Source organism: Numida meleagris, chromosome 5 (assembly GCF_002078875.1).
Source record: "Numida meleagris isolate 19003 breed g44 Domestic line chromosome 5, NumMel1.0, whole genome shotgun sequence".
Classification (NCBI taxonomy): domain Eukaryota; kingdom Metazoa; phylum Chordata; class Aves; order Galliformes; family Numididae; genus Numida; species Numida meleagris.
In genome coordinates, this window is record NC_034413.1 from 15139313 (window position 1) to 15154568 (window position 15256).

At 35.5% G+C, this 15256-nt stretch overlaps 1 protein-coding gene across 5 annotated transcripts in view; it reads left to right on the forward strand.

Annotated features, from left to right (window-relative positions):
* EXOC6 (exocyst complex component 6) overlaps positions 1-15256 on the forward strand; it is an 87899-nt gene that overhangs the window by 43824 nt on the left and 28819 nt on the right. For all 5 annotated transcript variants that reach the window (XM_021398411.1, XM_021398412.1, XM_021398413.1 and 2 more), the window contains 2 exons: positions 3049-3228; positions 13050-13191. In XM_021398411.1, coding sequence (XP_021254086.1) covers positions 3049-3228; positions 13050-13191 — 322 coding nt within the window. The remainder of the gene's footprint in view (positions 1-3048; positions 3229-13049; positions 13192-15256) is intronic.

Consider the following 15256-nt stretch of genomic DNA (forward strand, 5'->3'; position numbering starts at 1 on the left):
TTGAATAAGACAAGGCAGAAAAGGCTCAGGCCTAGCAGTTGTAGTGAGGTTACCATTGCCCTGCCAGTACAATCTTACTAAGTTTTGACCTATCGTATAGATCTAGGCTATGCTGGTTGTTTGTTAAAAACCAGTAATGCATGTGAGTGTTCAAATTTTCATGTCTGTGGATATTTTCTTGTAAGGCCGATCCATGCTTTTTCTAACATTCATAACAAAACACAATGCAGCCATAGTCTGATTTCATTAAGAGGTAAAATGTTCTTTGTCCTTGAATTTCATTTAATAAGTGGCAGCTGAAAGTTTGCATTACATTTTGTGCTAATGGCTTTTGCTTTAATTATGTTTAACTACCATATGAACTATTCAAGTTTCATTGGAGAAAATCACAGAATATTATAGCTGTGTATTAGAGTTGAGCTTAGTACCTAGGCCCTTCAGCAAAGTAAAGAGTGAACAGTGACAAACATATAAGGAAAAGGTTGTATTTTCTCTGCTCTTTCCCTGGAGAGCCTGTTAGCACAACATTCTCTACTTATACCAGAAAATTCTTTTCTCATTAATCCTTTTTTTTTTTTTTTAATTTAAATTTAATGAAGAACTGCATGTAGTTCCCCAACTGGGCCATTGTAGAGTTTGGTATGTTCTGCAGTTATTAAGTTCATCTCCTGGTGGCAAATCATGTCACCTCCATTCTTTCTGAGTGATCAAAAATCTCCTTTATTAGCAGTGTTTACATTCCATGAGCTGATCTCAAAAATACAACTATACCGTTGTTTTCCTTTTTTTTTTTTTTTTAAAGTAAAAGCCCTTGGACCTGTTTCGTTGCTATTTCCGAGGGCTGCTTTTCCCCTTTCATTATTGGGCGTAAGATGCTGCTTTAAAATACCATTCAAACTCTCCAAGCATTCTTTTGTAAGAATGTAAAAGTAAAGACAAGTACAAATTAAAGAAACAGCCTCTCTGCCCTCAAAACAAAACCACCTTGTTTCATTTTATCATATTAAAAAGCTGTGTAGCTTTCAGTATTTACAACACTTTTCAGCTTTGGATGGCTGACTGCAGTTGTGGATGCCCTTGTATTCCTTCACCTCTTTAAATCAGCAGTAGTGGTAAACAAAAATACATAAATCTGTAGATCTAGTTGGTAGAATTTCTTGAACCCAAGGTCTCAGTATTAAGCTATGTCATGGCTGTTGAAGAGCCAGATACACGACATTGAATCCTTTGCCCACTTGTCAACGGTTTACGGGCTGGTTTGGCTCAGTTCCATGACTCATGGGGCGGGGGACCCACACCCTGGGAAAGGGAAAAGGGAAAAAGGGTAGGGAGATGGGCCTAAAAGCAAAACAGCGGCAATGATCTGAGGAGAAACAAACTAATTTAGTAAATAAGATATTGAAATGCAAAATAATGCACTATAATACAATATAATTACAATTTAAGCTAATAAATCAAATACAGTGAGAGAGAGTGTCCAAAAACCAAAAGGCCTTACTCTAATGCTGTCAGTGAGATGGCTAGGGAGAGAGATCCTGCCGGGACGAGCAGAAGGGAAGAGAAGGGCAAAAAAAAAAAGGACGTCTCATGATATGCAAACAGTTTTTATCTTTCCCTCTGAACGGAAGACAGTAACAGAACAGCAAAGTCCTCTGGGAAATGTAGTTCTTCTCTTCTGAGAACCAGGTACCCGGAACTATCCACGATCCACAGAACTGGAGCATTAACTCTTTAACTCCCAGTGCACTACTTGATGTTATGATGTGGACTATCGATAACCAAAAATCATAAAACTATGACACCACCAGAATGAGTTTGTTTCTAAACCTAATCTTCTTCTTAAAGAATCTGTTTAACAAAAATGCCCCATTTGCCTTTGTCATTTTTCTTATGGGGGAAAGTCTGGTGAGCTTTCAGAAGTTTTTTTGATGCCGTTAATGTCACCAAGATAAAAGATGGAGTATTTCCTCTGCCTCTAGAAGTCATCCCAAATCTGAATACTGCTAATTCGCGTTTTCTTCACTTGTCCATGGGATTTACAGTGCTCTTTCTCAGAAGTGCCTTCTCGATTTGAAATCCATTTTCTAGTCTGCTCACACTTTTCTTAGTGTACGCTCCTTGCTTAAGGTGTTGGCAGCACGCTGCTTCTGTTGTAACCCACTAACCAAAGCAGAATAAATGGTAGCCAAAAAAAGGCTTCCAGAAACAAAAACTAATAGGCTGATCTTGTCAGAACGATCAGCTGGTGAAGATGATACAGCCACTCCATAAATGATTTGGGTTTTCTTTGTTTTGTAGACTAAGTGATCACACTGAAGCAAATATATTTGCAAGTCTTGCCATTATAGATTGTTGAAATTGATCTCATCATTAATTAGAAACTTTAAACAAAGGCTTAACTTTAATTAAACTGTTACAGTCATAGCCATCTTCAAAACTGTGATTGTCAGCATATTCTTTTATTTGACATGTAAACAGGTTGTCAGATTCCTATTTGTTGGAGGAGAGCTGTTTAGTGGAAGCTTTTACAAGCTAGTTTTGTATTAAAAGTGCTATTTCAGATGTGCACCTTTAAGATATGAATTACATAAATATGCAGTGATTGTTGGACCTCCTGCCGTAACACATAAAATAATTGGGTTCTTTTGTTATTCACTTTGTAAAAGAGATCAAATAAACCTTATCTCAGGGTTATCAAATCCGTAAAGCTGATTGAAATGTGATTGTTATGAAAGAGAGTAAAGCAATTGTTTTGTTTCCAAATTCAAATATGTTTCCTTGATCTCTGAGAATTTAGGTTATTTGTTTATTTATACTTATAGATTATTCTCTTAGGTATACTTATGTATATTTATAGTTTTTTTTATAGGAGCGTTTTAAAAACTACAGCCTCAGACTTATTGCTTCAAGACACAAGCTAACATAAACATTTTTTTTTTACTCTAAAAAAAACCTGGAAGACTTCAGTTTCATTGATGGAAATTATTTAATCCATGTTCTACTAATATTTTAGAATTCTGGTAATTGTGCATTTTTTTTTCCCCTCAGGATGCAAGGCATGCTGCAGAAGGAGAAATATATACAAAACTAAACCAAAAAATAGATGAATTTATTCAAATTGCTGACTATGATTGGACAATGTCTGAATCAGATGGAAGAGCCAGTGGATACTTAATGGACCTCATTAACTTCTTAAGAAGCACATTTCAAGTTTTTACTCATTTACCTGTAAGTGTTCAAAATTAAGTGTAATTTCAAGCCATTGGAGCATTACTTTATTTTGTAATATTAAGATTTTGAACAAATATGTGATTTTTTTAATTGCATACATGCTAGCACATATTTCAGTATTTTCAGTACAGATGTTTCAGTATGTTGATGATGCTTACCTATGATAATACTTTTGAGCACTCTAGAAGTAATGCAAACAACAGCTGATTTACAAATAGTCCAGGAAGTTAGGTGGTTTTCTAGAACAGGCAAGTCCTCAGATGTCCTTTGTTGTACAGTTCTGTGTACACATTAATTGCTTCAAAGGGCACTGAATTGGTGCAAGTCCTCCACTTGCGCAGATTCTGGAGGCCTTGGGTTCTCCAAAGTTGTTTTTAGTTAAATAGCTCTGACCAAAAAAAAAAAAAAATTAATTCTTGTTAACTGAGCATCATTGAAAGGAGTCTCTGTTCTTATTCAAGTTTATTCTTTGTTACTTTGTGCCAAGTGAAAGGGCACTGGTAACCTGTTTGGTGTACTTATTACATTCCATTGTTCTCTTTCCCCTTCCTTTAAGACAAAAAACCAAGATCTTCTAGTTTGAGCCATCGTCATAATACTTTATACCTTTGTAGATGTGAAGTAACTTCAACAAGTCTTTCAAGATGCATCTGCTTTTCATCGGTTTGTCCTTTGTTGCTGCTGTCATGCTGACGTCTGATTGCTTTACCCACATGCAATGCCTGTCAGGAATCAGTTCTCAGTGCATAAATGTTTTGAGTCTCTAGACTGGAAGATAATTTATTTACATTCACAGCAAGGTGCTGAAGTTGCTGACATAGTGGGCTTATCAGGTCTTCCAAATTATGCTAAGTGGCTGTGATTCTTCAGTCCTTTTTTTTTTTTAATTACTCAAAGACAGCCCATTCAATGTTGATGTGAATGGGAAGTATGAGGCACATGCTTCCATGTCAAGTCAACTGAGCAGTTTTTTATAAATGATAACATGCTTGTTGGTTAAATTCACTGTCACCTTTTTGTCACTCATTGAAAAAATGGCACTGCTCCTCAATGGACATCTGCATATAGCAGCTGTGAACAATTATGTGCAGCTTGTGATACAGGTCTTCTAAAATGGACCACAGACAGAAATTTTATTGTCCTGCTATCAGCTGAAATAAAGTTGTAGTTTCCTTGGATGAGATAATTTGTTAGGAGGGTTGGAAAGAAGCAGCTATGGCATTAAGAGACTTGAAAAACATTAAAGGAATAAAAATAAGTGCCTGGGGATGCAAGCCAATCGTTGGAGAAAGCTAGTTCCTATGAACTGCTTATTTTGTAATTTAAACTCTGGCCAGGTAATAAGCTGGGGCTGTATGGCAGAGCAGTCTGGTCTGGCAGGAGTTTTCTTGTTGCTTTTGGATTTCCCTGTGCATCACTCTGGCTTGGCAGATTGTAGAAACATGCAGTCCTATAAATGTTGTCTATGAGCTGTGGAGATTGTCTGAAAATGTATGTGCAGTGTAATTGTGGTTCTAGTTAGATATGTAGTAATAAGTTAGTTTATCAAGAGAAAATCTATAGTAAATATTTTCAATGGCAAGCTCAGAACTAGATTCCAAAACTCAGTAAAATACTAGTGGTATGGAGCCCTAAGCAGAACTGCACTAGCTTATGACACAGTTAAAACTGGAAGGTGTTAGTATGTATTTCCGTTAACAGAATAAGAATGTCACCGTGTCATTTCTATAACAGTTTGTATTGCTGGTGGAAACATCCTATTGCTCGAAATAGTTTGTCAGAACCATGTCTGCAACTGGAAATCAAAGAACAAAAATCTTGAGCTCTGGCTGTAATTTTAGAAAGAAAAAGAGCGGGACAAATAGAGGAATCTCTTCCTACCATAGTGCATCCTATGGTATTGAAGGGTTTTTTGCTGGAGCTTGGGCACCAGTTTGCTACATTCATCCTCTGTAGTCTCTTTCAAGGGTTGTTGACATTCTCTCTAATCCTGTTTCAAACTCTAGTCTTCCAGAAGAGGTGTTATGATAGGTTAACTTCTTGGTGGTTGTTGGATTCCTGTCATTAGAGCCCTGTCTTGTTTCAGATGTATGTGTAAGCTGTGGAAACACACCCGGAGGTCTCTGTTTGTGCTCTCACATGGGGCTATATTGAATTTTTTCTGTAACAATGTAGACATAAGTTTTAAAATATACTTCCTCTGTTAAATATTTTGTGCATTTTTGTATTATTTTAATTGGAACATAAGAGATCTGAACCAGATAGACCATGATCTCAGTGTTTTTCAACTTGCACACTTCATGGCACAAGCTTGCTAGAGTCTGCTAGACCCATGGAATCACTGGAAACATCTTATGTCTCTGAATGTTTTTTTTTCTCTTAAGTTTTGCATCTTAGTTTTCTCCTCTGTATATATGTACTGTGCTTCAGCATTAGTTTTGGAAAAGAAAATACATTCATTCCATTTTCCAGTTATAGCACCATTACCTTTACATTAACAATTATTTAAGGATTGTGTAAAACTTCAATTATTACTGTCCTAAGCCATTCTAAATTTTGCCTGAGTATGTTAATACCATACAGATAGCCTTCATAGGCCAAGACAGTGAACATGGCATAAGTATTTTGGAATGTATTATTTGTTATATAGAAAACTTTATGGAAAGGCATAACAACAGATGTTTCCCGATCTGAATTTTGCTGTTTTGTTATTTTGGCATACAGTTCCTTATTACAGAAAAAAATTTTTATTACTGGACTAGTATTATTTCAGTTTTAATCTCTTTGTTGTACACTGACAAAATACTATATAAGTTCACAGGTGTGTTTTTTTTTAAAAGCAATTATATAAATATGATTGTTATTTTTGGAAAAGTTTTCTTATCTTTTATTGCTACCAATTTTTTATTCTTTTTTTTTCTTTTGATGTTGACAGTACATCTTAATTTTTTTGTTTTGATTTGATTGCCTTACTGGTTTCCTTCTCAGAATAACAACAATGACCATGCAGCAATGTCGGTAAGTAGATGCAAGATGAAGAAAAAGCATGTGAACTGAAAAAACTATGAACTGCCTGCAGGCTTATTGCTTCAATTTTTAATCACTTAATAAAAAGATATTTCTGTTTTGCTGATGACTTGCTGCATACCTTGTGTGACTGCATGCAGGAATCAGGTTAATGACTAACACAGGGCTTTCATACACTGGAATGGCAGAAGCCCTGAAAGCCTTGCAGAAGGTGAGTGGATGTGCATTGCATCCCAAATGAGATCATTTAGAGGAGGCTCTGAGGCCATTTGCAAGCAAGGTCAGGTATCAAAATGCAGCGATGAGGCGTGCATACAGAATTAAGGTAGAGTGATATAACAGAATAAAGTATCAGTGAAAGGTCTGTCTTTTCTCTGCTCTGTCTGAGGTCAAGGGAGTGTGTTTGTCCAAGTATGTATTTGTTTATAAGACGATGGATTGCATTTAGGAATTATTCCAAGCTCCAATTGTTTTCAGGTCATTAATTTTTGTACAAGCAGTTTATTTTGATTTGGCGTAAGCACCTCTATTATAATGAAAATATTGAAATCATTATTATTACTTTACTAATTTTCTGTGAAATAGAATTCTGGTTTATTATCTCTAATATAATTGAATTACTGTGCACTGCTTAACTGAACAAATGTACACTGTGCTATTCACTGTGTAAGTGAATAAGCATATAATGCACTGTACACAGTGTGGGGATTAATGCTATGAAAGATGTAAAATTTACAGTTAAAATTATCTACTTAGGTAAAAGAATAATTACATTGAGTTTAATAATAATAATTAAATATAGTTTAATTTTAATGACCAGAGCAAAAACTTTAAAACTCTGTATCTAACTGGTCTGCAGATGTATTCTTGTATTCAGTAAAGCATACACTTCAAAATACATATGCAAGAGATGGATAAATATGAAAAAGTCATTTTGTTCTATTAGTTAAAACCTTCAGTCTATGTTGAAACAATTGTCAGTGGTTACCATATCAATTTGGAATTAAAATAAATAAGTCAAAAGGGGAAAAAGTAGAATCAGTTTTATTGTCCAGGATTCCTTGCTGTAGTTTTCGGCAGATTTCAACACTAGTGTCAGAAAACTTCACTTGTTATGTTTGTTTGTGGCGTAGATCAGAATTTTGTATCAAGGGCAGCCAGGCATCTAGACGGTTTTGTTACAGGACAGCACTCTTAGGATTAGGTGCCAAAAATAATTGGGGGAACCTCAGTCTCTTGATTTCCAGGGAAGCTGGAAACGGATCCAAAGTAGTTTGTGTTGAAGTGTGTAGAGAATGTCTGTAAAGCTGAGTAGCATCCATTAAATAGTAATTTCTACTCCTGACTGCTAAGAAAATACATTGGATGCATATTAAATTATATTAGGTTTGTTCTACTTCCCTTTAGTTCTTTCATTTGTGATGGTTTAAGTGTTTGATTTTTTTGGTTGTTGTTTTTTTGTATTTTTTTTTTAATTTTTAGTTTGCAACCTCAGTTTACCCAGAAATTTGACAAAAGATAAAACTAAATCTTAATTCATGACTTAACCTGCACAGACACATCTGAATACAACACCACATCTAAAGTGTCAGCAGAAGAGTGTACTTTAAAGAAAGGTGTTGGAAATAAAGGATACATTTCCAACATGTAAAATCCTCATTGATATTCTCAGTTCTCCTCTATTTCCATTGGACTTGAGGTTGGTGACCTTGTTAAGAAGCTGCCACCAGCACCAGGAAGGGCTTGCCATGTTGTAGGGAGGCCAGTGTAGGGGAGCTAATGTTCTGCAGCTGGGAGTCACCTGGAAGGGCTTTGGTTTTGAAGCAGTCTCAATGTTCCCCCCCACAACAGTGATTTCCAGCTGTGTTTTTATTCTAGAACCCAGTGGTGCTCATGTACTTAAATCTTCATCTCTTCCTCTTCGCAGTCTGGAGATCTTCTCTCTCCAGATAACTGAGAGGATATGGGTTCCATACAACAACTACTTTAAAGCTAGTTCCCAGCTGGGAAAAGTTTGGTTGTTTCATTGAAGGATGTTCTTATACTCATGTGCTTCACTAATCAAAAGAGAGATACTCTGTTCAGTGAATAGAGTGATTTTTTTTTCCTAACTTTACACAGCTGCTTTAGTAGATTATGGGAATTTCCAATTGCTTCATCATCACGGCAGTGATACACTGCACTGTGTTAGATCACATATAGTTCCAAACTATAGGCAGAGTCCTTTTGAGAGGAGGAATAAAGAGGACAAAGCTTTTTACTTCAAAACTTCTTCTAGATCAACCAAGTAAAAAGCCAGTGGACCTGAACTAGAGTAGGAAATAGTCCTTGAAGTGGGAGTTTGGACTGAATAACACTGGTCGTGCATTCCAGTGAAAATTTTTGTTATGTGAATATTCATCCTCATGTTGAACTATCAAGGTGACGTGAGCACTGGGAATACTGAATATTTTGTTTAGAAATATTTCCTGTTACTGTTGGGTGGGCATCAGTATGCTGGTTGTATCATGACCGAGCACTACTAGAATTCCGGAGATGAATGGCACAGAGGCTGCATTGCTTTTAAAGGCTTAAAACTTGTGAGTCATACAGTTTTTAAGGATTCTGTTTTCTGAAGTCACAAGAATTTAGTTTTTTAAGATTATTGTTGTTTTCAGTTTCTTTTACATAACCATCCTGTTAAAAGTTCATGCTGCTGTATAGTGTCATTAGATACTTATAATCAAAAGGAAATCAAAATTTCATCATACAACTGTTAAACTTCATAAAGACAATTGAATTTGTTGTTGAGGACCTGCATTTTTTAAGTTCGTATTTTGAACAGCTAAAGAGTAATCATACCTTTTGTTTTTAGATGAATTTATTTGAAGATACAGAAGATGTGTATATAAAGGTTTTTACAATTTATGTGTTTTGTCAGTACAAAGTTAGGACTGGACATCTCTTTAGGAAAGAATAGCTAGTGAAAGGTTACAATTACAAATTATTTTCAGTTAGGTATTTTTGACTATTTTCAGTAGAATTTGGAGCAGATACTTGAAGTAAAATTGAGTCCAAAATTTCTATTAGCTTTTTAATATACTTGTTTCTTTATCTATAGTTCAAAAGTTGGATTTTAGTCCTGCTTCAGTTTTTGTAGCTGATGATATCCATATGTTTATGGGTTGGGTTGTTGCCTCTTTTTTTTTTTTTCTTTTGCAGTTTCAGATTATTATTATTTTTTGCTGGACATTTCATAATGTTAAATTAATTCTTAATCTTAACTTCTTAGATTTAACAGATAAGTTTTTCTATTTCCTTTTATGCTGAGGATGGCAGTTTGTGTTATTTTATTGTTTCTGTGATTGACAGCAGAAGCCTAATTTCACAGCTTGCAGTAAGGGTGAAGGGGTGGTGGTTTTCTGCAGCTATATTCAAAAACTGTCAATCAAAATCCTCCATAGGCTACTTAGAGAATGGGCTTCCTTCCTGATTTCTCCAAATGCTGCTTCATGCTGTCTTTGATTGGCACAGCCTGGCAGGGAGGATGGATGAATCTGTCACTGGTCGGTTAATTGTGTTGCTGGTCTCAGCCTGACATCAGGTCTTTGACTCTTAAGTAGCTCAATACAAAACAAATTAGAAGGTTGTAGTCATATTTCTCATTCTATATGCTTTGACTTTGTTGAATGCAGTCCATAAATCATATTGACTGACACCATAGTGAATGATGAAAGCTGCTTTTGAGACGGCTAGCGTGGGTCTTAGAAAGCAGTGCCGTGGAGGTGCCATGGAAGGATGCATATGGCTGACCCTTTGGGAATTTCCTAGGAGCCAAATGTCTCTTTACTGCAATTGTTCTTAGGAGAAAAGCTTTTGGGTCCTATAAAAAAGGATTTAATATGTCAGCAGATTCTCTTTATAAGCTCCTTTGAAATATAAGAAGTTTGTCTAAGGGTTTTCTTTTTTTACAAACTTGTATTTCAGCAAAATGTGAGGGCTGAGTAAAAAAAAAAAAAAAAACCAAACAAAAAAAAACCGGTTGCCTTTAACACTGTTAGCAGGTGTTTTTGCTTGTAGAATAGGGTCCTTGTTTCCTAAACTTTACATTGGTTGAGTGGAAGAATAGGTTTTGTAGATAGCAGCAATTAACATAAGCAGAGTGGAGATAATAGTAGTGTCCCCAAATGAGAGGCAATACTGGAACAAATGTGAGAAGCCTGCTGAATCTCTGAATGCTATTGCATATAGATATTTAATTGCTTGATACAGTTGGCACAGCTACTTACTCTCAAAAAAAAAAAAACAACTAAGAATGTTTTAAAACTAAATGAGATTTATTTCATTGTGGACAAGAAATGTGTGATTTTTATGTTCACAAATCCTCAAATTTTCTCTTTAAAATGCATTGTGAAAAAATGGCAAGTAATTGATTAATTGGTGGATGGTGGAAATTTGCAGAGATTTTAACTGGAACTTGTTTGTCAAACACAAGTTACACTTCATTCTTTTCTGAATGTTATACGTCCAACATATTTTGTACTGGGAAGCACTGAATTTTGAGGAAGGTATCGATAAAGTTCATATTTGTCAGAGGTAAGATTCAGTATTTAGGTTGATATGTTTAGCTTTCTCCAGATTACAAAAATTGAGTAATTAAGTATAAACTATATATGGTAATCTATTATTTGCCATGTGAACAATAAGCCTGTAGTTCAAGTTGCATAGTTGGAAGTAGTTGAAATGTTAGGATGTTTCCATCTTACAAAATCTTGAAAGAAGCATTAAATGTACATGTATTGATATTTATTTAAAGTCCATGTGACTTTACCATGTCATTTTTGTATTGTAACCATTATCTTGTGCTCCAGTACTATTGATATTTGCCAGACTGCAACAACTAACTACAGATACTTATCAGAAAGATAAAATTCTGTCTTTGACTTATAATAATAGGAGGAATACACATTTTTTTGCATATAAAATAAATTAAACGTTAATTTGTTTCCTGATAACCTATTAATCTGGTTGAACTTTCATTACAGTATAGTGGCAGCATAAATAGGACATGGAGCTGATTTGATGGAGCAGTACATTAAACAGAGATGCACTAGTTGTTCCATTAAATCAAAATGACATTTCCATTAAGTATTTGAAACCTACTGCACAGTAATTAAATAAACTGTGGCCCATTGATTGCCCTCCTCACCCCTTTTTTCTTCATTTTCTGTTTTTTTTTCTCGTCTTTTTTTTTCCCCATTCATATTGATATTGTTCTGCTTGGGGAATAGAGCTGCATGTCTCCCAGTGTAATTACCATTGGATTTGGGAGACTTTTAAGCATGCTGTTCTTGCATTGTTTCTTACATTCTTTGTTGTCAGTTCATCTGTTTTGGTCAAAAATGTTATTTGCTTTTCTGAGGTGTTCAATTAAGAAACTGACATCTCATTTTAGATATAAAGCTCCTTGCAGTTTGAGGTATTTTAAAGCTTAAGAGGTATTAGCAAAAGCCATTTAATGTATGCATGAAAATTCAATAATATGAACAAGTTGTCCTATTAAGGACAAGATCTTCAGATGTTAGAGCAGAACTTCCCAAACTTCTCAAACAGTGAACTGCTGTCAGTCCTTACCACTTTTCAGTGTGTTCCTGTGAGTCAACAGTGAATTGATCATCCTGACCTTGCGCAAAGCAGTTGGGGAACCATTGCTTTCGAGAATAGTTGTCATCACTTTACCTTTGAATAGTAGTAAAATGGCAGTGGTTTGTGCCCCATTAGGTGGGCATAATTACGATTTCTTTCATATAAGCATGTAAAGTTTTACCTTTGTTTCAGAATACATTGTAAACATTTACAGTAATTGAAAAGCATGGTTTGAGCACATAAAACAACAGTTTATTATAATTCCATTTGCAAACCAAGATCTCTGTGCTTTTGAAGATTACACTGCTATGAATAGAATGTTGACATCTGGTTGAGTATTTGCTCTTAATTGGTTTTCCTTCTATAGCAGAATTTCCGTATTTTTATAATTTTATGTACTAAAATGTTAATAATTTATCAAATTAACTTCTGATTTTTGTGATTTGTTTTATTGTTCTCTGGTCTGGAAATGATTTGTCTTGATTACGTATGCTTTGTAAAGAGAAACGTTACTAACTAGACTGTGATTGAAGAATTATTTCTATTCTGTACAGCAGAGGGCTGCATTTCATTTTGTACATGGTTGATTACTGACAGCACTGATTTATTAAGCACCCAAGAAGATGATGGATAGCATGAATATTTTAAATCATTTAGCAACAAGCTTTGAGATGGAATTCAGGCAACTTAGGTGTCAATGATTAGCACAAGCTGTTATGAGAAATGCCCCAACTGAAAGCAATGGTTTTGGTTAATATATCTTTTTTTTTTTTTTCATGACTATTGTTAAAAATATGCGGCAGGTTGATACACATTTTTGCTTTCATTCTGAGTGAAAAAAAATAAAAAATCAACACTCATGCATCCGCAGCTTATATTGTTATCATGCTCTTCCTTATTTGGAAATGTGCTTGTATCTGTGAAGGCTGTTGGATTTCTGGAAGAAGTATCAATAATTGTTTGACATCCATTTAATTTAGTTTCCTAATTGATTTAATAGAAACAAAGCTAGGAGGCCAGAGAAACAGCAAAAAGTGTGATCATTCTTCTAATCTAAGTTCTGCATCATTAAGATTTTGAGCGTATAATAAGATCAAATCAGATAAACTGTTCCTTAGTAATGTATCATTTGTTTCTATCTTAAAATGTGTCACTCTTTCTACTAGGGAAAAGTGGCCCAGACAGCTTGCATGTCAGCCTGCCAGCATCTTTCAACATCCCTAATGCAGATGCTACTGGACACTGAATTAAAACAAATAAGCATGGGAGCAATTCAGCAATTTAATTTAGATGTGATACAGTGTGAATGTAAGTAGATGTTCCAATATTCTTACCTATGTCTGTCTTAAAATTACAGAAAAATGTATTTAATGTTAACCATATAGTCATCTTTTTCTATAATCTACTAAAGTTTTGTCACTTTGTTGTTGCTGTATTTAACATGATTAAATTACAACTTCCTGTTAGCATAGTCAATTGTAAGTACTTTTACAATTTGGGGAAAAAAATTTAAGATTTTTTTTTTGAACTTTAGTATCTGATTGAAGTATACAACTGTTGCTACTGCTAATGGCACCATAATCACTACATCCAGTAAAAAGACTATGGTCTAGCACAAAATCGCCCAGAAATACTACATAAATTTTATGGTTGTAAAGTTAAGCACAAAAAAGTTAAATGTCTGTGAAATTTTAATTTTCCCACTTGAGATGATTTATTACAATACAAATTTTAATTGTGCTGTTACACAGAGTTTTCTCCCTCCAAGAACCACTGCTTACTCACTGTGCAGAGTGGTAGTGCTCATTTAATAAACATCAACTCACTTTTCAAAATATAGTATCAGAATTATTTTATAAAACTGGTTGAATCTGGCACCTAAGACAGGATTAATTTCCCCATGTTTTACATGGAACTCAGCACTGTAAGGTGAGCTTTTATTCTGTATTAAGGAAGTCATTTCATGACATTGTTGTGATGTGAAAGATTTTATGCCTATTTTTGCAGCTGATGGCTGAGTTTCACTGAAAAGGCTCACCAGGACTTCTTAATGCATATCTCTAGTTTCTCATGCTCTGTTGTTGTTGTTTTGTAATTTTTTTCCCAAATTATCTTTCCTCTTATATGTTTGAGGCACAGATCTCAGTGATTTTAGTGACCTCTCTAGAATGTGGCAGTTCTTCATATCCTCAGGTGTGTAGCGTGGACACATGGAAAAAAAACCACCCGATGTCTGTTCAGTTAGCAGCCAGCTGTGGGAAACTGGAAATTTGTTTTCAAGCGATTTAGTTAGCATCTCAAAGGATTCTTGTGGGATTCCTGGGGCAAAGTTAAAAGGCATTTTTGATGCCCATAAGCACGTCTTTCCTCCTCCTGCCCTGTTTGTTACACTCCATTTAAAACTTTGTAGCAAGAAATGAAGGCACCTTTCTGACAGGCCTTCCTGTTGCAGCCTTAAGGCCTTTCAGTGCACCGGTGAACTGACAGGATTATCAGGGTCTGTTTGGGAAAAATCTACAAGGCCTGCTCCAAAAGTAATGCCTCCTATATTATTCCGTTGGACCATGACATCAGAGGCGAATGTTGGTGGTATGGCAGTAGAGGTTGAACCTTCCCAGCAATATTCCGCTTCATGTTGTTGCCATGTGACAGATGGCAGCAGAGGGGCAGTCTGACACAGTTGGATCTGACATGGAAGTGCATATGAAGCAGAAGTGTGGAACTGAATTCCTCCATGCAGAAAAAATGGCACCCAGTGACATTTGTCAATGCTTGCTGAATGTTTACAGAGACCAAACAGTGGATGTGAGTGAGGTGGAGGTGGTGCATTTCGGCAGTGGCAACAGCAATGTGGAAGACAAGCCATGCTCTGGATGGCCATGCAGATGTTTACAAGCATGGCACGCAGGCTCTTGTTCGTTGCTGGTGAAAATGCATAGCTAATTGTGGTAACTACGTTGAAAAATAGTGTTTTGTAGCTGATTATTTACTCTGCCTATGTTGTGCTCTGTATCTGTTGTAGTTTCTAAATAGGAGGCATTCCTTTAGGAACAACCAATAATATTTGTGATCATAGCATTAAGGTTTGTGTTATGATGTGATTGCACAAGTTGGTCACAGGTGATGTTTTGATGTTTGATACTTAGTGCATTTGATACTGCAGTCTTAATAGTTCTTTTCTAGTAGATGGGTAGGAGTATGTGCATGTGCATTCATCTGCTTTCCTGACTTTAAAAAAAGATCCTGGCTGTGAAAGCAAATTGCATAATATTCATAGTGCTGATACCAAATTGTTCACCTAGACAAGCTGAACTGGTGCATCCACTACACAATAATCTACCTTCTGAACAAATAGCATAATAGCATTGAGAGC